Genomic DNA, 24749 nt, shown 5'->3' on the forward strand with positions numbered 1-24749 from the left:
GGGGGAAGTGACATCAGTAGCAGCACTGCAAGAGGGGGGGAAAGCTTCAGACAGCTGCTGATTAACAACTCAAAGAGGCCTACTGCATAGAAGAAAATGCACAGTAGTTAGCAAACAGAAAGCAGTTACACCGGAAACCTGGTATTTACGGACTACTATGATTGTTAAATGCACTAAAAAAAATGTAAGATAAACTTTTAGTTTTATTTAATTATATTAGAAAAGTATTAGTTGAACAAACAACAGGCCTTTCTTTCAAAATCATTCACTAAGTCCATGAAAGCTAGTTGTTGTTGTTGGCCTCTGTCTGTCCTGGAAGACAATGGAAGAGTGCGCCTTTGGTGGTGAAGTCAAACTGTTGGAAGGTTACACAGCCTGCCGTGGTTGTACGAACCGATAGGGGAGAGGCATGTCTTGTTTCTTGTTGCAGCTGGGCAACTAAAGGCATCTGGTTGTGCTGATACAGGTGTGCTATGACATTTCTTCTCTCTGCACTCCTCCCAGCAATCAATCCTCCTCTGCCCACTGCTGTGGATACACCTGGGGTCACACCTGCCTATTAGAGGTAAGTATTCAGGTGTTCATTTACAAATTTTCACATAAATTCAAGACCAAATTCAAGCCAAATTTTCACTCTCTTCCAGTCTGAATTAACTCTGGTTTTCTGGACAATTTGAGCAAAAGTGTCTATAACTGTAGCTCCTGCACTGCATTGGCAAACTTCTTCAGAAACAGCAATTTTTAAACGCCATTTGGAATATAGTAGGTTATCCTGCCATTTTAAAGGGGGAAATGTGTTTGTGTGTATTCATTCTTTGGTGATCACTCGTAGCTGAGTAAGATTGTCTTACTTGTCCAGTGTGTGTGTGTGTGTGTGTGTGTGTGTGTATAAAATTGATGGTAAGGTTGGCTGTTGCATTCAGGTTTAGCAAAATGCATACCAGATGCATCTTCCATTTTAGAAATCTTCCATTTTAGAAACTGTCATTCATGTCCCAGTGACCTCAGTGTTCTGTGTGGGTCCAACTTTAATAATTTGTCTGGAAATCAGCTGGTACAGAATGCCTCTACTGTATTTGTTCATGAGCTGTTGGGAACAGTTTTGAAACATCTGCATTGACTGCCAGTTTGTTTCCAAGCCTAATGCAAAGTGCTGGTTATGACTCTCAAATCTCCACATTGCCCAAGCCTTGGCTATCTCGGGACACACATTCTCTCTCTCCAACAACAGGCACCTCCACTGGATTCTCACATCTGCTGGCCAGGCTCCACTAGTTTCATAGGCTGTTCCTTTGAAATGCTTTGAAATAAATACCTTCCCCATACAAAGGAGAGGTAAAGGGAATCCCAAAGTTGCTGTCCAGAAGCATAAACAGGTTGTTCAAAAGGAGATTCCACACCTAGGCCTTAGAGCTCTTCTCACTTTTCATGCCAGTGGTAGCTAGTTTCTCAAAAACTGTTTGTCTTCCTGTAAGCAATAGAGTACAGCGGTACAGCAAGTTCCAAAGTAATAGAGATGATATGAAAGAAAGTGATCTAAATTTAACTTTTGCTATACCTCTGCTTTAAAAGTTCAGCAATCTTTTTTGTGCTTCTCTTAAATCAGCAGCTGTTCTCGCCTGTCACATGTCAGCCTAGAAGCCTCACCACTCCCCCATGTCGGGACATATTGCATACTTATTTACCAGACTGGGAAGTTTCCCCTTCTTTCTGTTTGTTTGTTTGTCTATTGCAGATCTCTTTAAAAATCAATAGTTCTACAACGTTGCAAAAATGTTGCGTAAGAACTGCAATAAGTTCATCCACCATTAAAAAGAAAAAGTGGTCTCCTGAAAGTTACTGGAAATTCAGTTACACAGCTTAGTCAATGCTGAAAAGGGGAAGAAAGCTTATTCCAAAGAACATCCCAGTGCAGATGGTTTAAGGGCCACAGGCTCCCTCCTTCTCTCACAAATCTCTTCCTCCACTCTGTGCCCCCCAATTTCTCACCCTTCCTCTTCCTTCTCTTTTATTTCTCTGCATCTCCCCCCCCCCCAAAAAAACCAGTATCTCCATGCCTGCCTGCTGAGTACAGAGGCAACAGGAACAAAGCTTTCCTTCTTTTACCATTTCACATACAAAGACATATGAAGGTAGAAAGGTATTTTTTACTGGGTAAAATCATTGCTCCATCTAGCTTTGTATGATCTGGGGTTCCTAACCTTTTTAGGCCTGCAGGCAGATTTAAAAATCTTAGAAACTGCCATGGGCGCCACAAATGCACCCATTTCACAGGAGAAACACAACGATGCTCAAAACCCGCATCAAAAGCAGGGGAAAGACCTCCATACAACCCAAAACAAACTAAACACAAAACAAAAAGAAAAGGCAACACTCCCTGCCAATCAAACATCCCCTCAAAACCACCACCACCACCATGAGAAACAACCTCAGCTAACTTTGTTTTAATTGGAAAGGGGAGGGAGTCTTGGCAGGTGCAAAGGAGGTGTGTGAAAAGCTCAGGTACGGAAGAATCTAGCACTGATTGTAAACTTAAAACACATTTTGTTAAGTATTTCTGTATGAAGGAGACAAGAGGCAGAAGGCATGTTGTTGTTGTTGTTGTTTAGTCTTCGTGACCCCATGGACCAGAGAACGCCAGGCACCTCTGTCCTCCACTGCCTCCTGCAGTTTGCTCAAACTCATGCTGGTAACCTCGAAAACACTATCCAACCATCTCGTCCTCTGCCGTCCCCTTCTCCTTGTGCCCTCCATCTTTCCCAACATCAGGGTCTTCTCCAGGGAGTCTTCTCTTCTCATGAGGTGGCCAAAGTACTGGAGCCTCAGCTTCACAATCTGTCCTTCCAGTGAGCACTCAGGGTTGATTTCCTTCAGTATGGAGAGGTTTGATCTTCTTGCAGTCCATGGGACTCTCAAGAGTCTCCTCCAGCACCATAATTCAAAAGCATCAATTCTTCGGCGATCAGCCTTCTTTATGGTCCAGCTCTCACTTCCATACATCACTACTGGGAAAACCATAGCTTTAACTATACGAACCTTTGTTGGCAAGGTGATGTCTCTACTTCTCAAGATGCTGTCTAGGCCTGTCATTGCCCTTCTCCCAAGAAGCAGGCGTCTTTTAATTTCGTGGCTGCTGTCACCATCTGCAGTGATCATTGAGCCCAAGAAAGTAAAATCTCTCACTACCTCCATTTCTTCCCCTTCTATTTGCCAGGAGGTGATGGGACCAGTGGCCATGATCTTCGTTTTTTTGATGTTGAGCTTCAGGCCATATTTTGCGCTCTCCTCTTTCACCCTCATTAAAAGGTTCTTTAATTCCTCCTCACTTTCTGCCATCAAGGTTGTGTCATCTGCATATCTGAGGTTGTTGATATTTCTTCCGGCAATCTTAATTCCGGCTAGGGATTCATCCAGCCCAGCCTTTCGCATGATGAATTCTGCATATAAGTTAAATAAGCAGGGAGACAAAATACAGCCTCGTCATACTCCTTTCCCAATTTTGAACCAATCAGTTGTTCCATATCCAGTTCTAACTGTAGCTTCTTGTCCCACATAGAGATTTCTCAGGAGACAGATGAGGTGATCTGGCACTCCCATTTCTTTAAGAACTTGCCATAGTTTGCCGTGGTCGACACAGTCAAAAGCTTTTGCATAGTCAATGAAGCAGAAGTAGATGTCTTTCTGGAACTCTCTAGCTTTCTCCATAATCCAGCGCATGTTTGCAATTTGGTCTCTGGTTCCTCTGCCTCTTCTAAATCCAGCTTGCACTTCTGGGAGTTCTCGGTCCACATACTGCTTGAGCCTTCCTTGTAGAATTTTAAGCATAACCTTGCTAGCGTGTGAAATGAGTGCAATTGTGCGGTAGTTGGAGCATTCTTTGGCACTGCCCTTCTTTGGGATTGGGATGTAGACTGATCTTCTCCAATCCTCTGGCCACTGCTGAGTTTTCCAAACTTGCTGGCATATTGAGTGTAGCACCTTAACAGCATCATCTTTTAAAATTTTAAATAGTTCAGCTGGAATGCCATCACTTCCACTGGCCTTGTTATTTGCAGTGCTTTCTAAGGCCCATTTGACTTCACTTTCCAGGATGTCTGGCTCAAGGTCAGCAACCACACTACCTGGGGTATACGAGACATCCATTTCTTTCTGGTATAATTCCTCTGTGTATTCTTGCCACCTCTTCTTGATGTCTTCTGCTTCTGTTAGGTCCTTTCCACTTTTGTCCTTTATTGTGGAAATCTTTGCACGAAATGTTCCTTTCATATCTCCAATTTTCTTGAACAGATCTCTGGTTCTTCCCATTCTATTGCTTTCCTCTATTTCTTTGCATTGCTCGTTTAAGAAGGTCTTCTTGTCTCTCCTTGCTATTCTTTGGAAATCTGCATTCAATTTCCTGTATCTTTCACCATCTCCCTCGCATTTTGCTTGCCTTCTCTCCCCCGCTATTTGTAAGGCCTCATTGGACAGCCACTTTGCTTTCTTGCATTTCCTTTTCATTGGGATGGTTTTCGTTGCTGCCTCCTGTATAATGTTACGAGCCTCCATCCATAGTTCTTCAGGCATTCTGTCCACCAAATCTAAATCCTTAAACCTGTTCCTCACTTCCACTGTGTATTCATAAGGGATTTGACTTAGATTGTATCTTACCGGCCCAGTGGTTTTTCCTACTTTCTTCAGTTTAAGCTTGAATTTTGCTATAAGAAGCTGATGATCTGAGCCACAGTCAGCTCCAGGTCTTGTTTTTGCTGACTGTATAGAGCTTCTCCATCTTTGGCTGCAGAGAATATAATCAATCTGATTTCGATGCTGCCCATCTGGTGATGTCCATGTGTAGAGTCGTCTCTTGTGTTGCTGGAAAAGCGTGTTTGTGATGACCAGCTTGTTCTCTTGACAGAACTCTATTAGCCTTTGCCCTGCTTCGTTTTGATCTCCAAGGCCAAACTTGCCAGTTGTTCCTTTTATCTCTTGACTCCCTACTTTAGCATTCCAATCCCCTATAATGAGAAGAACATCCTTCTTTGGTGTCACTTCTATAAGGTCTTGTAAGTCTTCATAGAATTGGTCAATTTCAGTTTCTTCAGCACAAGTAGTTGGTGCATAAACTTGGATTACTGTGATGTTAAAAGGTCTGCCTTGGATTCGTATCGAGATCATTCTATCATTTTTGAGATTGCATCCCAGTACAGCTTTCACCACTCTTTTGTTGACTATGAGGGCCACTCCATTTCTTTTATGGGTTTCTTGCCCACAGTAGTAGATATGATGGTCATCCGAACTGAATTCACCCATTCCCGTCCATTTTAGTTCACTGATGCCCAGGATGTCAATATTTATTATTGCCATCTCATTTTTGACCACCTCCAACTTACCCAGGTTCATGGTTCTTACATTCCAGGTTCCTATGCAATATTTTTCTTTACAGCACTGGACTTTCCTTTCGCTTCCAGGCATATCCGCAACTGAGCGTCCTTTCGGCTTTGGCCCAGCCGCTTCATCAGCTCTGGATCTACTTGTACTTGCCCTCCGCTCTTCCCCAGTAGCATGTTGGACGCCTTCCGACCTGAGGGGCTCATCTTCCAGCGTCATATCTTTTATATGCCTGTTGTCTTTGTCCATGGAGTTTTCTTGGCAGGGATACTGGAGTGGCTTGCCGGTTCCTCCTCCAGGTGGATCACGTTTGGTCAAAACTCTCCACTATGACCTGTTCATCTTGGGTGCCCTGCTCGGCATAGTTCATAGCTTCTCTGAGTTCTTCAAGCCCCTTCACCACGGCAAGGCAGTGATCCATGAAGGGGGGCAGAAGGCATAATGCTACATAACTGGACTGTCAGCAATAGATGTTTTGCTCAAAGTACTAGGACAAAATGAATATACAAAATGCACAGTATACATGTACCATCCCTGCCTTTTCTTGTTGAGCTACAGTCATCCTTTATGGTTAGCCATGGAACAGGCTACATTCCTTTATATTAGGAACTTGTTTGCAATTCATGGCCTCATTAGAATCCCAGCACAGAGCAAGAATGTGCACAGACAGAGAACAGTGGGTGGCCAGGTAGATATGTTGCTGCTGAAAGCCCCAAACTCACTCAACTCACATGATGAGCGCGCACACCATTGTAGGCCATGTCTGGGCAGTAATGAGATAGAAACAGGAAAGCATAGCTGTAATAATTCCTAGCTCTTCCAAAATGGTTACTTGCCAATTGCAACTCTAACTTCACTCATTGGCTAAAACTATGTAAGATGGTGACTACGTACCAGGTTTGCTCATTTCACAGAAACAGGGTGTGTGTGTGTTCACATTTTGGCTTATATGGTTTGATTTACAGCACGTAAGAAATTTTAAAGCTTTTTTTTTAATGGCAGCTAAGAGTCTAGAACCCCTAACGGCTTTGCCCCCACCCCAAAGAAACAACACCCGAGCCTTTCTACCCATCTGGCAGCAGCTCTGGTCCCAGTAGCACTTCACAGTTGCTTTGTGGTGATGGTGGGGTTTTTTTGTTTGCCAATGTGATCCTTTTTTGAACCCAAATGAGAAACCCAGTTGCCTCAGCCTTATCTGTTCAGAGCCTTTCTGATGACACTCACAGCAACAACAAAAAATGGGGAGAGGGAGAAACAGTTATTGCACAATGGGGCATGATTTTTATTCTCCCTTGCATCTTCACTATGAAAATTCCCATAGTGTTTGAAATGCACCCATGGTGAGGGAATGCAGGATCAGGACAATGTATATAAGAGAGAACGAGATAAAGGTTGGAGCTTGCTTACAATAAAAGGCAAAGGTCAAAGTGAACACTGCCGGCTTGCCTTTGGGCAGAATACCACAAGCACATTTTCTCTCATTTCTCTCAGATCATATTCCCCCCCCCACACACACACTTTTTTTCTTCTTTTTCCTGTCTGAAGGAAAAGCAGAAAAAATGCTGAACATAGAAGAATGATGATCGGAGTGGTTGGAGCAAGGAAGCAAACACAGACTAATATCATTTGCTGTGTTCCAAGTTGTATATTTCCATGCCCAGCCACTGTCACCTCTTTGTTGGCAGCTGTTTGTGCCTCCAATAAGCCGCTAGGGATCAGTGACAGGAGATTCACTGCTTGTTCCTCTGACTTGTTCTTGAAAGAGTAGATGCATATTGGAATTGAGAACATAATGCTGGTATAAGCGCGCGCGCACACACACACACACACACACACACCACTCCAAAACGAAGGTAGTTTTTAAAAACTTTAAGCATAATATGTTAGCATGCATGACCGGAAAGCACAAGAGTTTTGTTTGCAACTTAGTGCTAGATCTGAGTTGGGTTGGGTGCAAGGAGGAAATTTAAGTAGATTAACTTTGCTGCAACCTGAGGGATGTTCTGATTGGAAGATTTTAAGGTGGAAATGCAAACTGGCACTACTGCAGGCTTGCAGAAGGGTTAACAAAGGATTTGGGCTTCATTGCAGGGTTGTAGTAAACTGCTCTCTGCCACAGCTGCCAATTTTTTCGAAGTTTAAAAAGGAAGAAAATACATGTTTTCACATGAAATAAGAACTGAATTAGAAAGAACAGGAATTCCCATCTTCATTACTACATTTTTTTGGAAAGTGGGCAAGTAAAGAGGTACATGGCTGTGAAGTTACAAGTACAGTGGTACCTCAGAAATAGCGCTTCCGCTCTAAAACAAGGTGCCGTTTAAGGTGCGTTCAGGCGGCTACCTTGAAAGCCTGGAGAGCGAGAGGGGTCGGTGTGCACACCGACCCCTCTCACTCTCCAGGCTTCAGGTTCCTTTCAACCTGCTCTTTGGGGCTAGCGGGGGGAAGCCCACCACCAGCCCCAAAGAGCAGGTCAGGGAGCAGCGGAAAGGCGCAGCGGATAGGCTCCTGCCATAGCCGCGTGTCACCTCTCCAGCCTGGAGAGGGTCGCGGGGCTATGGCTTATTTAGCCCTGCGACCCTCTGGAGAGGTGACGCGCGGCTATAGAGGCTCCTGCCATAGCCGCGCGTCACCTCTCCAGCCGGGAGAGGGTTGCGGGGTGCTTCTTTAGCCCCGCGCGCGCACTCCCGGCTGGAGAGGTGATGCACGGCTGTAGAGGCTCCTGCCATAGCCGCGCGTCACCTCTCCAGCCGGGAGAGGGTCGCGGGGCTATGGCGTCTTCGCTCCATAGGACGCACACACATTTCCCCTTCATTTTTTAAGGGGGAAAAGTGTGTCCTATAGGGCGAAAAACACGGTAAGTCCAGTCGCAGATGACTCTGGGGTTGCGATGCTCATCTTGCTTTACAGGCCGAGGGAGCATGCGTTTGTCTTCAGACAGTTTTTCCGGGTCATGTGGCCAGCATGACTAAGCTGCTTCTGGTGCAACGGAACATTGAAACCAGAGCAGCGCACGGAAATGCTGTTTCCCTTCCCACTGGAGAGGTACCTATTTATCTACTTGCACTTTTTGGCGTGCTTTTGATCTGCTAGGTTGGCAGGAGCTGGGACCAAGCAACGGGAGCTCACCCCGTCGCAGGGATTTGAACCACTAACCTTCTGATCGGCAAGCCCAAGAGGCTTAGTGGTTTGGACCACAGCACCATCCATGTCCCAATGTCAATGCTCTACCAGGTTCAAATTTACAAAAATAACTTCTATTTGCTTAACTATAGGTAACTTACTAGATAGCTATTAAACCACTGAAGTTGCAAAGTCCCTCACCTGAACAGAGTGCAACAGAAGGCATATTAGCTGTGAACAGAGACAATGTCCTGGGTATTCATATTCAGCTAATTACATACCCAAGATGCATGGCAAAGATTTTGCAAGAGTGGTATCAGCAAGTGTATTCCTCAGCTGTGAGGAAATTAAAAAGTAGCAAGTCATGGATGGTTTCCAATATTTTGCATCTGAGAGTGTGAAGAAGTGATAGTCTGATGTAGTCCAGACCACTACTTTTTATCAGCTAGCTGTCCCAAGAGAGAACAGTAACACCCTTTGATCCACTGCTGTGCAATCATTAAGCTTTTAAATAAATGCATAAAATGCCAACATTATCACCACCAGTAAAATGCCCTTCTGAAGATCAGGGCCATGCATATATACAGGCAATCTTGCCTACTTTGTTTTTACAAAATCCAAGGCAAGAAGCCAACAGCTGCTTTCATCAGGAAAAACTCATTCACTCTCATATTAATCACTGTGTACATAGATAGCAACAGTGGCGTAGCGTGGGGGGTGCAAGGGGTGCCAGCCGCACCGGGCGCAACATTTTTGGGGGCGCACTCGGAGCTCTCTGCCCCTACCTGGTCCTGGCTCACTCTCTCTCTCACAGTGCTGGCTGTGCGAATCTGATCCGAGCTGCCGGGTCGCCGCCCACTGTGGAGGGGGAGGGTGCCAGGCGTGCGTTGCGGAGCGGAGAGAGAGCGAGGGAGGGACTATCTGGGGGAGGGAAAATGCAGCGGCCGCCCAGCGCAGAGCTGAGCGCGGGAGAGAACTACATCCGACCAGCCCAGTTTTGGAGGGAAGGTGTTAGTTGCGGCGGAGCCCTGGCGCCCCGGGAGGCTGGCCGGGCCGGTAATGGGGCTGGCCAGTGGCGCCGCTGCCATCCTGCGGACAAAAGGGCTGCCGCCCCCGGCCGAGCCCCCCCCCCCGCCGCGAAACCAGGAGCAGCTCTCTGGTGCTCGAGGGCTTCGCAGGCCCTTCATCTCCCCTCCATTGGCGCCTCAGCCCCCAGCCCTGCCTGCGCGGCTCCTGCATCTGGGGGCGCGCTCGCGCGGATGGGGTGCCGCTCCCCGCTTGCAAAAGGTGCCCGTAAGGCCACATCAGAGACGCCCCCGGGACCCAGTTGCTGCCTTCTTCCCCGCCATGTGATTAAGCCTCGCACTACTTTGTGGCAGTGGTGTAGCGTGGGGGGTGCAGGGGGGGCCGGCCGCACCGGCCACAACATCTGGGGGTTAGGGTTAGGGGGCGCAAATCCACGGGTTAGGGGGCGCAAATTACTTGCCTTGCCCCGGGTGCTGACAACCCACGCTACGCCACTGGATAGCAAAACATGTTTTAACAATTAAAACCACATTAACTAATATTTGTACACTTTAAACAATTTTACTTGTTATCTTTCACAGACATCATACTACAACTATGACTCCAAACTAGCAAAAATGTTAAAGCTATCATTCATTCCTTTCACTATTATTCGACTAATTCGCTTCCTCATAAACCTTCATTCTTAAGAGACATACATATCACATTTTCAACTTAGCAATTCGACATTTGCAGTACAAACTGGCATCTAGTATTCAAGCACCCCTCAGTTCTCCCCAGAGGGGCCAACTTGAATAAAATATTGGGGGGTGGGTAGGTAAGCCCTGTCCTGCATAATTAATCACATGATGCAGTGAACACACTCTGTTTGAATGGCAATGCCCATAAACTTTGGGGGGCCCCAACCCCCTCAAATATTTTAGGAGGGGGATGAAGCCCCCAAAGCCCCTAGGAGTTGGCTCCTATGGTTCTCCCCATCATTTCCTCTATATTTATTTTATAAAAAATATTCATAAAATATACCACTATTTATTTTTTAAAAAGGAGTGGTTTACAACAGTCATACATAAAACCATATAAAATTATAACATCAGAGATCAAGTAATAATTATGGAAAGATGTATTCTTAATTTCCTGCATAAGCCAGATAGAATAGAAAAGTTTTCAGCAGGTGTTTAAAGGTTGAAACAGAAGGTGCCTTCTGAATTTCTACCAGCAGAGTACTTCACAGGAATTCCATAGCAAACTCAATTATCCTAATATGGATCCTTATGTAAGTAAAATGGCACCACACCCACAAAAGAGAGTCATCACCATGCTCAAAGAAACACCAAGATTTTTCAGGAATAGTTATATAAGCAAATATTCCAAGGTAGAAGCCCAGTGCACTTTCACATTGTGCACAAGCATTATAAGTGTACCCATCAGAAGGTTTTGTACCATGTAATGTAAGCGATGGAGGCTATATTTTGTTTTCACCACAACCACATCCCAAAGCACAGCAACTTACTTCTCTCCATAAGAGTAAAAGGCATACAGTGATACCTCAGGTTAAGTATTTAATTCGTTCCGGAGGTCTGTTCTTAACCTGAAACTGTTCTTAACCTGAAGCACCACTTTAGCTAATGGGGCCTCCTGCCGCTGCCGCGCCGCCGGAGCACAATTTCTGTTCTTAACCTGAAGCACTATTTCTGGGTTAGCGGAGTGTGTAACCTGAAGCGTATGTAACCTGAAGCATACGTAACCTGACGTACCACTGTACATTCACTGCTCTAAGAGAAAGAAGAGACACCCAGACAAAAACAATTGTTCATAGTGGCTAAACAGGCTCTTTCTTCCCAACAATACCAGTCAATAAACACCAAGCTTGCTCCATTCTTCATAGCTTATCTCAAATTCCATTTCCTGTTCATGACTGACAGAACATTGGCAAGTGACTTCTTTGAATATAGATTTCTGAAAGTATCTAATTGGTTAGATTGCATAAACTACTGCAGTTAATCTTCATCACATTAAAACCACATATAGTCACTACAAAGTTCAAGTATTTTTACTACCGGGCAGGAAGAGGGAGTGAGAAGAAGCAATCAAACATTATTCCTTAACAAGAAGAGAGATGCTTTGAGAACTACATGCCAATTTCACAGACAGAAGTTGATCACATTCAGAAGCTTCCAGGTTCTTTTCAATGACCAAAAGAGCAGTAATATTTACACAACGTACGTTCCACATCAATATGCAATATAACTCTCCAAGTGTTCTGACAAATCACAGCTGTGAACAACTCAGTTTTTTGGTATCTAAGATTCAGCCAACAAGTAGTACCTTCAAGAAGTGAAACCAAACCATGCGCATCTCATAGCTCAGCAGGATGGAAGTAAACATACTTGTTACCTGAAAAATTTAGACCCGCCCTTTCATTTCACAACATCAGATCTGCCAAGAGGGAGGAATAACCAGGCAGACAGAGAACAGTCAGAATCTCCATGAGGGGGCAGGTGTCATTTGATCCTCCCATATAAGAGAACTCTGTGTCCGTGTTTACAATTTCATTACAGATTCCCCGCATAACTAGCCAGGAGTGAGAAACATGGCCAGAAGGACTCTCTGCCACTTTCTTCCGGTAAAGAATAGGAGCAGGTTCAGACTGCAACAGAGAGGCAAATATGATTCTATATACCATATTTTTCCATGTATAAAACTAGGTTTTTCTCCTAAAAAATAATGTAAAAAATTAGGGGGCGTCTTATACATGGGGGCCATCTCTCCCCATTTTCTTAAATCTGAGTCTTATACATGGGAGAGTCTTATAGACGGAAAAATACGGGTACCGGTACTTGGCAGATATAATTAAATCAGAGATCATTTGTTATAGGTATCCCAGGATGCTACTGAGCAGCATAAAGATTAGATACTTCACAAGTGAGGGCATGTAGTGGAATAAGAGTAGGGATTGTTCAGCACTTTAATAATCACAGCAAGTACAAAGGACATGTCATTCCCAACTGTGAGCTGCAAGGATTACTCAATCTGTTAACAAAATGTTAAGCAACTTGCAATGCACATGCATAGTTTGTATTTCCTTTACCTTGGGAAAAAGCATGGGGCTGCCATGACATCCTCTCCTTGCTCTTTTCCTACCCTGCACAATGTAAATAGGAGAGGTCATCAAGGCATGCAGAGACAGCTATCTCTGCATGTGTTTTGCTGCCTTTCTTCCGAGACTTTCTTTTTACTACTGTACCTTTAAGAATGCAGTGTCAGTTTCACCATGTCTTCTATTAACACCCTATTCATTTTGGTCACCTCTTTGGTAGTTGGTTATTAAAAATGAGAGGTTAAGGTAGTCAAATCAGCTTTCTATTAAGATACCACTGGAGAACCTGCAGCCCTCCAAGTGTTTGTGGACTACAACTTCCATCATCCCTGACCACTGGCCATGCTGGCTAGGGCAGATGGGAGTTGGCAGTCCAAGACCTGGAGAGCCATAGGTTTCCAAGTGCTGTTTTAGGAAGAAAACTTGTTCTTAATAGAAAGCAGCAAAATTAGGGTTGCCATACTTCAAAAAGTGAAAATCCGGACAGAGAAGTTGTTGACACTGCCGACATGGGCTGCCTTACACCTGGAATTTCCCATACATTTAGCTGTACTGCTTGCGGCTGCAGTATTCCAGATATGTCTGGAAAATTCTCGAGATATGGCAACCCTAGCCAAAATGTACAGCAAATAGTCAAAATGCTTCCCCCCTCCCCTGTCCCAACCTGTTTAGCTATAGCAATTTGTCCTGGGCCTTAAAAATGTCCAGAATGAAGATAAAAACAGCTTGATGAGGTTGTGTCAGTCCAACATAAATACAAATATAACACTATCAGTTTAAGTAAACTTGCTCTCATTCCATGGCCTAATTTAACCTGTTGGTTTAAAGTCTCTCTCTCTTTTATAATTGTAGAACCTGATGAACTAAGAAATTTATCTTTCTGATGGGCCTTCAGGATCAAGTTCCACATGAGCTGCTGTGAGGAAAAAGATTTTTCACTCTTGGTTTTATTACTACTTTATGCAAGACATACCACATGCTGTCCAATCCCTGACCATACAAATTAGATCTTAAAAGCACTGTGGGATGCTTATTTTTGTTTACAGTAGAGCACTGTGTCCCTGGGACCCTTCCAGACATGTAAAAGTTCTCTCTCTATAAAATTCAGCTTGCTACACTGAAGTATATAGAGCACATCTGCTAAGGGGTGTCTACACCACAAAATCAATCTACTGTACCTTCAAATCTGTTTAAATTGCCATGACAGCTAGCCAAAGAATCCTGAGAACTTTAGTTTTGTGAAGAGGGCAGGCATCTTTAGCAAAGAAATCCTGCACCAACTTTAGGTTTTACTGTTTCTCAGTCTAGTAGTACTCAGAAGCAAACTTTTCACAATTCAGTGTGCCTTCAAGTGACCTCTATTTCATCCAGATCAAGACTGTTTAAGCAAGGCAAAGTACAAGGCCAGTAGACCTGTACTCTGTACTTTGTACATCTGGGCCTTGCTTCAACCCACAGTTAAGCTCATGTCTTGGGGAAATCAAACTGAAACAGCTGTTGCAATCTGAAAAACTGAAAAACACTCATTTATCTTGCATATTAGTAAAACGAAACAGAACAGATTTCTTAACACTAGAGTTTGTCTTTTGTAATGCTGCTATAAAATCATGAGAGATACCCCATTACTCCAGAATGGGAGACTATATAAAAATAAATCGAGCATTTTTCAATAAATATAATTCTGGAAATACATATGGTGAAAGAGATACACAACGTGGTGATATCTAGTACTCCAGGACCCATGTGCATTATGGGAACAAGCTGCAATATAAGACATAGCAGCATGATTACCATATCAGCATTATTATTTTTTATGTCAGTTGATACTGCTGTATACATGAACCATTGTCGGGAGCACATAAACTCATTTGAGCATCCAAGTTTTGTACTGGGTCGAATTGGTTTTGCAGGCTTTCACAGCACATCCTTGAAAAAGTTGAAAGTAGGTCCCAGCTGCAAGTGTCTTTACATTTGAGTGTGATTGTCACAGACGTACATTGGAGAGTTCTCATGAGAAATAGCACAATCCAACTGGTAGAGCAGCTATGAAACTATTAAACAAACACACACACACAACAGACTTTCCTTAAATGACAATAAATACACCTGCATTTATGCAGCTTTTAAAAAAAGAAATTAAAAGTGAAAAATTTCCTTTGGCATAAAGCTACTTGCAATACAATATAGATAATTTCAACACCACATTGATTTGTTTGGGAGTAACTAGTCACTAGAGGAAACTTTCTAAGAGGAAGCAAACAGGCCTTTCCCCATGCCTTCCTTATCTTCCCTTTTCGCCCATTAAACAACTTGTTCAGTTTTCAAGCTACTAATGCTGGACTAGGATTAGTGCCACAATAGGAATAAAGATGGTGTGCCCAGAATCCACTCAAGCCTCTTTTGCACTAGGCAAAGACTTTTCCGTATCTTATATTTATTTCATTTATTAAATTGATATACCATCCTTCATCCGAAGATCTCAGGACGGTTAACAAGATAAAAATACAATATAGAATAACAAAATAAATAGTTATAACGGAAACAAAACAATAACCCTCTGATCCCACAACCACATTTAAAAGGCCCTGCTGTGATGCTGTGTCTTGTCAATCTCCTGATTTTATTGGGAGGAAATCAACATCAGATTCTTCTGATTGTTTCCCATCAGTGCAAAAATTTCTGCCTGCCAGGTGGAATGATTCCCTCTCTCTGCATGCTGTTCTGTGGGTCTTCCTGAACCAGATTTGGGAAATGGAGGGGGGCACATGGGAGGAGGAGAGCCCTCTTGTACTAAAGGGAGCCCTTGACCTGACTTCCACTTACACACCAGATGGACTGAATCTGGGCTGTTGCTTTTCATTCTCATAGGATTTGTTAGCTGCACTGAGAACAGCAACACTGAAGGGTAGGGTACAGTGGTACCTCCAGTTACGAACTTAATTCGTTCCAGAAGTCCATTCTTAAGCTGAAACCGTTCCTAACATGAGGCGCGCTTTCGCTAATGGCGCCTCCCACCAGCGCGTGACTTCCACTCGTATCCCAGGGCAAAGTTCTCAACCGGGAGCATCTACTTTCGGGTTAGCGGAGCTCGTAACCTGAAGTGTTCGCAAGGAGGACAGTACGTAACACGAGGTTCCACTATATAATTTCCTCAGTAAATGGCGGCTAGCCTCATTGCTTCTCAGAAAGCAACTTCTAATAAATAGCTGGGAAAGAAACCGACATATGATCCCCCAACATCAGACAAAACTACTACATTCAGCATTCAGTTTGAGGTAAGAATGCCACCTACTGGTTCCTGGTGCTTCAAGATTGACTTGTTTTGACCCTACTTTGGCTCACAAGATGAGGCATGATCAAAAGAACTGGGAACTATTGCTGCTAGTGAAAGGAAGGGAGGATTATCTTGGCTGGAATGCAGGCTTACATAAAAGTTAAAATGTTGAATTCTTAAGTTACTGATAACGGCTTATCTGAAAACCGCATTAGTTATAGGTGAATTAACTCCAACACAAGATGTTTGGAGAGAGATCAAGAGAAAGGGGAATATCCAGTTAACACTAATGCTTTATTTTACAACCATGAGAGAAAAACATAAAGGCATTTTGTTTTTGCAAAATCATACTACAAGGAAACAGGTAAAGATGGACTCAGCCAAAATGTCATGGAATTACCACATACAGAACTCCAAGTAAGTTTTGAAATTCGTGCCCCAGAGCTTTCATCAACCCTACATGCAAGAATGCAAAACCAGACAGAAGAAGATGCTATAGTCACAAACTTAAATGAGCCTCTATGACTTAATTTGAAAGATTTTGAAGTACAGTGGTACCTCGGGTTAAGTACTTAATTCTTTCTGGAGGTCTGTTCTTAACCTGAAACTGTTCTTAACCTGAAGCACCACTTTAGCTAATGGGGCCTCCTGCTGCTGCTGCGCGGCCAGAACACGATTTCTGTTCTCATCCTAAAGCAAAGTTCTTAACCAGAGGTAATATTTCTGAGTTAGCGGAGTCTGTAACCTGAAGCGTATGTAACCCGAGGTACCACTGTTTCTTACTTTGTCTTACTCACCATGAGACCTTACAATGCATTGAACATGTTTGATGAGCTCTGCTCCTCCAGGCCAAATTGCTCTTAGAAAGCTGCAGAAAGGGGCCAAAGTTTCACATACATCTGGCACATACACCAAGAGTTCGTGGCAACTGCCGCTGGTCAGCACATGAACACTACAACAAAGGCAGTTGCTACTAGGCTAAGGCTCAAGTTTCCATATTAGAACATCAGTTGTCCTCCCAAGCCATTCCTGAAGAAGTAGCACTCAGTCAGTACTATGAATTGCTGCCACACTGCAATCCAGTCTTATTGAGGTTATGGAAAGTTGTGTTCTACATGCTCCTCTTTTCTCCAAGAAACACATTATAGAGCATATTTTCCTCCATCACCATATCCAGCATGGAACATAGTTTTGAGGTGTTACCCACTATAAAATCCCAATTTGTATGCATTCCTTTTCCCATTTACACTACCTATTGCAATGTTTTTTTGTCAATACTTTACCAACATATCCCAAACTTTTTTTCTGTTTACAAATTCATAGTCAGATAATTATTAAAACAGATAACTTCTTTCTACCTCTTTAGAACTGTATGAAATCAGTAGTTTCCTCTGCAATGTTCAAATATCATCCTCAGCTGAAGCATTCCTTCTGAATCCAGCTTACGCTGCTCGCAACACTTATTTAGTGCCTTACTAAGGTCTTATTTATTGCAATGCTAAGGTCATCTGCTTAAAACTGCGCCGACCTCCATAAAAAGGCACATGGAGAATAAGGCAAATAAATTTGAATCAAACCTAACACATGTTGCTCTTTGTGCTTGCAGATTTGCACTTCCAGATAATCTAAAGAGTCTGACCGCCATACATCTCCACACCAAATAGACAACTGCAGTTTCCATTACAATGGCAAAACCAAGTTCAGAAAGTATCAAAAGTTGAACTAGATTCTGGCTCTTTACAATGAATGTGAATTAGGGTCTTTCAACAGTATATTCCATGGCTTGAAATCCTGCGGTTGACATGTTTAAGCACCATTTGAAAATTATCTTTAGCCAGGTTTTTTATTTGAGATCTGTTTTACATTGGGGTACAGTGCACACACCACTTTTTAGTACTGTACAATGTAATGATTTTACAGTTATGTTTAATTTAGATGCTTGTTTTAATGATTTACTACATAAAGGCACCTTCTGCTCCAGATTGGAATAAGGGTTGGGTACAAAAATATCGAAATTATAATAACTATTATTATTACAAATGAAATTTCAGTTCCAGCATGTGAAATTTAGCTACATGCACAAACAAGAACAATCTCTATGCCTCCCCAGGGCCTTTGCTTCTCTGTCCACACCTTTTATTTATCTATCTAATAAAATTTATATACTGTTTAATTGTATATGAAACCTCCAAGCAATTTACAAAAAATATAAAATATACGTTTTGTTGTTTTTTGTTCTGTTTTATGGTATATTTATTTTGTTTTTAACAGTGTTGTAAGTCAGTTACAGACTTTGGGTAACAAGTGACTAACATCTAAAAGAAAATGAAAAAGAATTTATTATTATTAATAATAAAACTCAAAGTTAAGAACAAGTTTAAAGAATCTGAAAATGAGTAAAATCAGCAGTTAAAATTATACATTATAAGCTAAAATTACAGACTTAAATACAGGTTAACTTCACCTGTCTGGCTAGACTTCCCTAAACAGGAGAGTTTTTAACACATGCTGAAAAAAAATACAGTGAAGGTGTCTGCCTAATGTCAATGGACAGGGAATTCCAGAGTGAGGAGCTACCACACTAAAAGATCAATTATTTACAAGTGTAGAACAAACATAATGTGGCACTTGCAAAAGTACAGTACAGGTTCCACGGATTGAAGTGGCTGAGTGGGCATATATGGTGTATGGATATCCTTTAAGTAAACTGGCCTCAAGCTGTTAAAAGTTTCCTACCAACTACACAGAACTCCTATGTTTCTCTCCCATTCATTCATCCTTCATCACATGCCTGAATGGAAGCTCTACCTGCTGCACTCCCGCCATATTTGGCTCTCCAGCCTCCTACACCCTCCAACAATACTGACTTGAGCATCCTGTCTTTGTTCCCAAATTGTTAGCAACAGGACAGACCCCAGCCTAAGTCCTGTGCGAGTGTATTTCAAGTCACTTATCTCACTAAAGTTATAGTGTTTGGCCGTGGGCCTTCTCTCTTCCCCCTAAGCTTTAAACCTTTGCAAATGTTTTACAGCATCATAACAAACATCCAAGAGAGATTGTTCAGGACAGGCAGTTTTCAGCCTGTTACCTAAAGTCTACTGTATGTATTTCATCCAAAAGACTCAAGGCTCTAAACATTCCCCTCTAACCTAAGTTCCAACAAACTAAAACAGCAATTCAAAACAAGAACCTACATGTTGGTAAGACTCTACAAAAGTGATTGTAGAATGTCAGCTTATGCAAAGGCCTGCGTTACTTTTAATTTTTATACAGTACTTAGCAATGCTTTGTAAATTATAAAACAACATGGCAGATGTCTGTGCTCAAGTACAGTATTGTAATGGTATGACGCGCAGCAAAGGTGTTAAGCTCCTAAAATAAAGAACCTCAAATATCTAACTGGTCAAGAATAATAAGAGGGAAAAACCTGCAATCATCCTTCCTAGAAGCTGCCCTAACAGCCCTCCTCTCTGTATCTCTCCAGGAATACCTTGAGATCCCTGTATATGAATATATGAGATCCCTGTTCACTTCAGTCTAAGCATGTGGAAGAGAATGGAGAACAAGTGATTTCTGTTATGATTAAAATAGAAAACTCTACAATAAGGGGACAGTTTTAACCCTGGAATACCCTCTCTCAATAAAAATCCACCAAGCACCACTTCTTATTTTTAGGCATCTGTTCAAGACTTTCTTGTATCAACAGGTCTCTTCAGTTGATGGATTTTAAGAGATTGGCCAGTTATTTACAACGTTTCTGTTTTTATATTTTTCTTATCTTGACTGTGATTTAATATTAGTTGGACAATGCTTAGATGCCTTCTATAGGATTTTGTGGTTTATAAATAAATAATTTATATTTTTATAAATATAATTATAAAATATAATAATTTAATATTTTTATAAATAAATAATAAATAAACTTTATCTCCACTCAATTTTATCTAAGATCCTCTTCCTTGACTCACTAGCAATGTGGTTCATCAGTCACCACTTGACCACAAATAGCCAGTAATTAGGAATTGGGCAAGGATGCATAGAAGAAATCAACTGCCATGGAAGGATCATTTGCTAGTGGGTGGCACCCACCTCTGTTATTCACTCCATCTCAAATACTTTAGAGCAAGTGTGGGGAACCTTTGGCCCTCTTGGTGTTGATGAACTACAACTCCCATCAGCCCCAGCAAGCAACGCCAATCGCCAGGAGTGATGAAAGCTGTAGAATCATAGAATTGTAGAGTTGGAAGGGACCACAAGGGTCATCGAGTCCAACCACCTCAATGCAGGAATCTTTTTGCCCAACATGGAGCTTGAACCCACAACCCTGAGATTAAGAGTCTCGTGCTCTACCAACTGAGCTATCTGTTTGCCCAAATGTTTCTCACAGTTGCCTTAAAGATATATCACAGAATCATAGAATTGTAGTATCGGAAGGGACCCCAGAAGTCATCTAGTCCAACCCCTGGCAATACATGACAGATGGCCATCCAGCCTCTGCTTAAAAGGAGGAAGAAGAGTCCACCACCTCTCATGGGAATCTGTTCCACTGTCAAACAGCTCTTACTGCCAGGAATTTCTTCCTGATGTTTAGTTAGAAACTCCTTTATTATAAATTGAATCCATTGGTTTGAATCCCACCCACCAGAGCAGAAGAAAACAAGTTTGCTCCATCTTCCATATGATAGCCCTTTAGATATTTGAAGATGCCTATCACATATCCTCTCAGTCTCCTCTTTACCAGATTAACATACCCAATTTCCTCAACCATTCCTAAGGCTTGGTTTCCAGACCCTTTATCGTCTTGGCTGCCCTCCTATGCACACATTGCAGCTTGTCAATATCTTTCTTAAACTGTGGTGCCCAGAACTGGACACAGCACGTCAGGTGTGGTCTGACCAAGGCAGACTAGAACGAGACTATTACTTTTCTTGATCAGGACATACATATATACCTTCCACATGCATTAGCAAAATCTGTAAGGTTTGTAATGCCCCAAAAGTTTATAGCATAAACTATTTTTTCACTGAAACTGAAAAGATAGAATGGTAAAAGCATGTTCAAGCAAATTTAAACCCAGTACGTTAATTCAAATACAGGAAGTCAGCACAAAAAGAAAACACGTATACAACATTCCCATATGGTTGATGGAATTAACAAAAGCAAATGAAGCTGAACAGGCCTTGCTCCTATTACCATCAATCCCCTTACCTCTTTGATATGGCAAAGATTACAATTCAGCTCCCCCATAAGAGAATTGCCTTCCAAGATCCAGATACAAAATAAATGCCTCTTCTACAAAACCACCTCCCTGTTCCAGATTTTTGAACTTTCACTAATAATGCCAAACCCTTCTCCTCCTTCTTTTCCAAAAAAGTTCCACTCTTTCCCAGACATATGTTTGCAAAAAAGAGCACTCTGTGGTATCTTCAAAACCAGTTTATTACATACGAAAACAAAAGATTACATATGAAAACCAAAAAAAAAAAAAAACCAAAAGGGCAAAAGAAACTACTTCAACAAGTAACATGCAAAAAAACAAATTCCTAAAGAAGGGGAACAACACAAACTGCATTTAGCAGCATATAGGAGGAGAAACACTAAAATTTGAGACAAATTACCCTTTTTGCGATAATCATTTATTTAGACCACAAGAGAGCACTCATTAAAAATTTGGACACTCATTATGTAGCCTCTAATTCTGTGTCCTAGACTTTAAGTTTAGCAACCTTAAGGTCAGAGATAAAATGCCTAGGGAGAACACAATGTTCGCCCACTAGTTTCTGTAGGTTTCCATTTACCAAGTTTGAGTTGCATCCATTCATTCTTCCGGGAAGAAACTATCCTGTTTGGCTTACATACTTGTTACATCTGATGAAAACTCTTATATAGGGCAAGTTTGATTGCTGTTTTAAAAGATGCCACTATATATTTGGTTGCCACACATGTAAACAGTTAGCATTCTGGAATTAGGACTGCTTCACACATGACATTTTTCTTACTCAGGACCACTTTTCATGCCATACTTTATACTCAACCACACAAAATACACACCACCTTAAGGACACCTGTCTATTACCTGCAGGTTAGCCCTTCAAAATAAACAGTAGGATCAGCTGAATAGGGACTTGCATCCCATAGCGGCAAGCTATACTATCTATGCCTGTACATCCTTCACAAGAGAGGTTGTGTGTGTGTGTGTGTGTTGTATATACAGTGGTACCTCGGGTTACATACGCTTCAGGTTACATATGCTTCAGGTTACAGACTCTGCTAACCCAGAAATATTACCTCGGGTTAAAAACTTTGCTTCAGGATGAGAACAGAAATTGCGGTGTGGCGGCACAGCGGCAGCAGGAGGCCCCATTAGCTAAAGTGGTGCTTCAGGTTAAGAACAGTTTCAGGTTAAGAACAGACCTCCGGAACGAATTAAGTACTTAACCCAAAGTACCACTGTACAGGTATGTAAACCGAAGTGCAAAACACCACATGATATAATCAGCCCACAGAGTGCCAGAGGGTGAACCCTAGTTGCACTTGTACACACAGGGAAGCAAATGTATGAAATCAGGAATGACAACTTAACATGCACATTTCGTTTTCCCCAGGAAGGCTTAATGTGCCAGACATTTTCTACTGCGAGAAGCACAACATCCCAAGGATTACACTTTTGCCACAACAAACGACCCTACCAGCCTTTCCAACAGGGATGCCCCTTCATCTCCCTCAAGCCCTTCGCCTCGCGGGCCTTTCTGAGCAGCCGACCCCGGACCTACCCTCAAGCCCTCCCCGCAGCGGGGGCAGAGGCCTCTCTGCTGCTCCTTCCGCAACCCCCTTTGGGCTTCCCCGCCCTGCCCTTCACTCGCCCACCTCAGAGGCCCGAACCCCGGAGTCCTCCCTCCCCACCCTTTGGCCCCTCCTCCCCGCCCCTTCCTTCCTACCTGCGCGGGCTCCACGCTGGCCGGGAGCCCCTCGGGCAAGGCCTGGAAGAGGAGCAGAGCCATTGCACCGAGGAGCCTCCTCTCCATCCCCCCACCCCACCCCCCGCTCCCCAGCTCTCTTCACCCGGCGACTGTGAAGTCTGACCCGTGAACTGGTGTACCCCGGGAGGCTTGCCCGCCTACGGCATGCTCTCCATTGGGCAGGAGGAGGGCCTTCTTTTCCTTCATTGGCCTCCTCCGCTGCTCTTTAAAAGACCGCCGCAGAAGCAGAAGACATGAGGCGTAGGTTCCGCCTTCTTGGGCGTCGGCCAATGAAAGGAGCCGCGAGGCGGCCATGTTAAGTGTGGCGGAAACTGTTGGGCAAAGCGAGAGAATCCGCCAACTATAAAGACATTTAAAGGGGCAGCAGATTGAAAACTCAGGAGAAGAGGAGTGCGCAGGGTCCTTTTTGGGGGTTCGGCCTTCCGCCACCGCGGCGGGATCTTTTGATAGGTGCAGAACCATCAGACATATTGGCATTGTTAGTAAAGGATAGGCAAGATTAAAAAGGCAGCTGCTCTAGACTAGAGTAAGATGCTCATTCACACGCCGAACATGAATCCTTGTCCTGCTTCTCAGCACACGCGGCACAACTCCCACAGCCGACTGCATTCAATTCACTTCCTGAATCTCCATGATACCCAAACACTCACCCAAGCATCTTCTGATCCTTCCATTACCGGTGACAATCACAGCATTTCTTGATTGGAGAGAATCTGCAGCCTGTCTTTATGCGCCCTGTGTCTGAATGCACCTGCCTCTGAAGCAACCTGGGTTTTTGGCAAGAGGCATCTGCCTTGTGGCGGCTTCAGTGACTTAGGAGGTGCATAAAGGAGAGGGAAAGGCGGGTCAAGCTGAGAGCATGAGCCATCCAGCTGATAATAGCGTTCCTTTCATGAAGGCACCGGGGCAACTGATCACCATGCCAGGAAGCTGAGGGACAGCTCTGCCAGCGGCTCACCATCCAAAATGTAGTGGCCATTCTGAATGGTTTGAAGGAAAGAAACTGGATCAGCTGAAACTGGATCATCTGAATGCACAACTAGTTTCAAACAATCTTAGAACTCTAGGAGGCACCAAAAAATATAATCCAATTCATTCAACCGCTTAAGTGGGCTGTTTCATACATAATTACATCTGTGTTAGCCTTCAGTGCTATGCTGTACCATTTATATGCTCAATTTTTTTTGTTTTTTTATTTAGTATGGCAGTTGCTCACACACACTGAGGTGAAAATGCATCTCTTGCTGTTTGTACTGAGACAAAGGTACAGTACGTATTAACTAGCTGTCCCAGAGATTTGTAACAGATCTAATCCTTCATTTTCTCCTCCTAACAGTGGTTCATTTAGGTAATTTTAGGCATTAGACAATGGTCTCACATGAGGAGGGGGAGGCTCTTTACATGTAATATGTATTAATTCACTTACTTAAAATAATCTTGTGTCCTCCCCATTACAGTGGTACCTCGGGTTACATATGCTTCAGGTCACAGACTCCGCTAACCCAGAAATATTGCCTCGGGTTAAGAACTTTGCTTCAGGATAAGAACAGAAATTGTGCAGCGGCAGCAGGAGGCCCCATTAGCTAAAGTGGTGCTTCAGGTTAAGAACAGTTTCAGGTTAAGAACAGACCTCCAGAACGAATTTAGTTCTTAACCTGAGGTACCACTGTAAATGGTAACGTGCATTATGGAGCACCTCTTCCCAGGCCGTGTAATAATAATAATAATAAATTTTATTTATATCCCGCCCTCCCCAGCCGAAGCCGGGCTCAGGGTAGCTAACAACAATAAAATAATACAACATTCTAAACATTCTATGTATATAACCCCCTCCCTCTGTGTTGTTGTTTTCAGTCAGTTAGTCAAGACCTGTTTATTC

At 43.0% G+C, this 24749-nt stretch overlaps 1 protein-coding gene and 1 long non-coding RNA gene across 4 annotated transcripts in view; one reads left to right on the forward strand and one right to left on the reverse strand.

The window, feature by feature from the left end:
• The window catches only part of WBP1L (WW domain binding protein 1 like), a 49469-nt gene extending 25693 nt beyond the window's left edge, over positions 1-23776 (reverse strand). Inside the window, exon 1 of one of the 3 annotated variants that reach the window (XM_083738043.1) lies at positions 23521-23776. In XM_083738043.1, coding sequence (XP_083594169.1) covers positions 23521-23544 — 24 coding nt within the window. In that variant the 5' untranslated portion in view covers positions 23545-23776. Of the gene's footprint in view, positions 1-11844; positions 11894-22828; positions 23113-23520 lie in introns of those variants that run through there. The other 2 variants (XM_083738040.1, XM_083738041.1) reach the window with 2 other exon arrangements.
• Positions 1-24749, forward strand: part of LOC310844222 — a 399653-nt gene that overhangs the window by 264565 nt on the left and 110339 nt on the right. The window lies entirely within an intron of this gene.

This window comes from Podarcis gaigeae, assembly GCF_964106915.1.
Source record: "Podarcis gaigeae genome assembly, chromosome: 5".
Lineage (NCBI taxonomy): Eukaryota > Metazoa > Chordata > Lepidosauria > Squamata > Lacertidae > Podarcis > Podarcis gaigeae.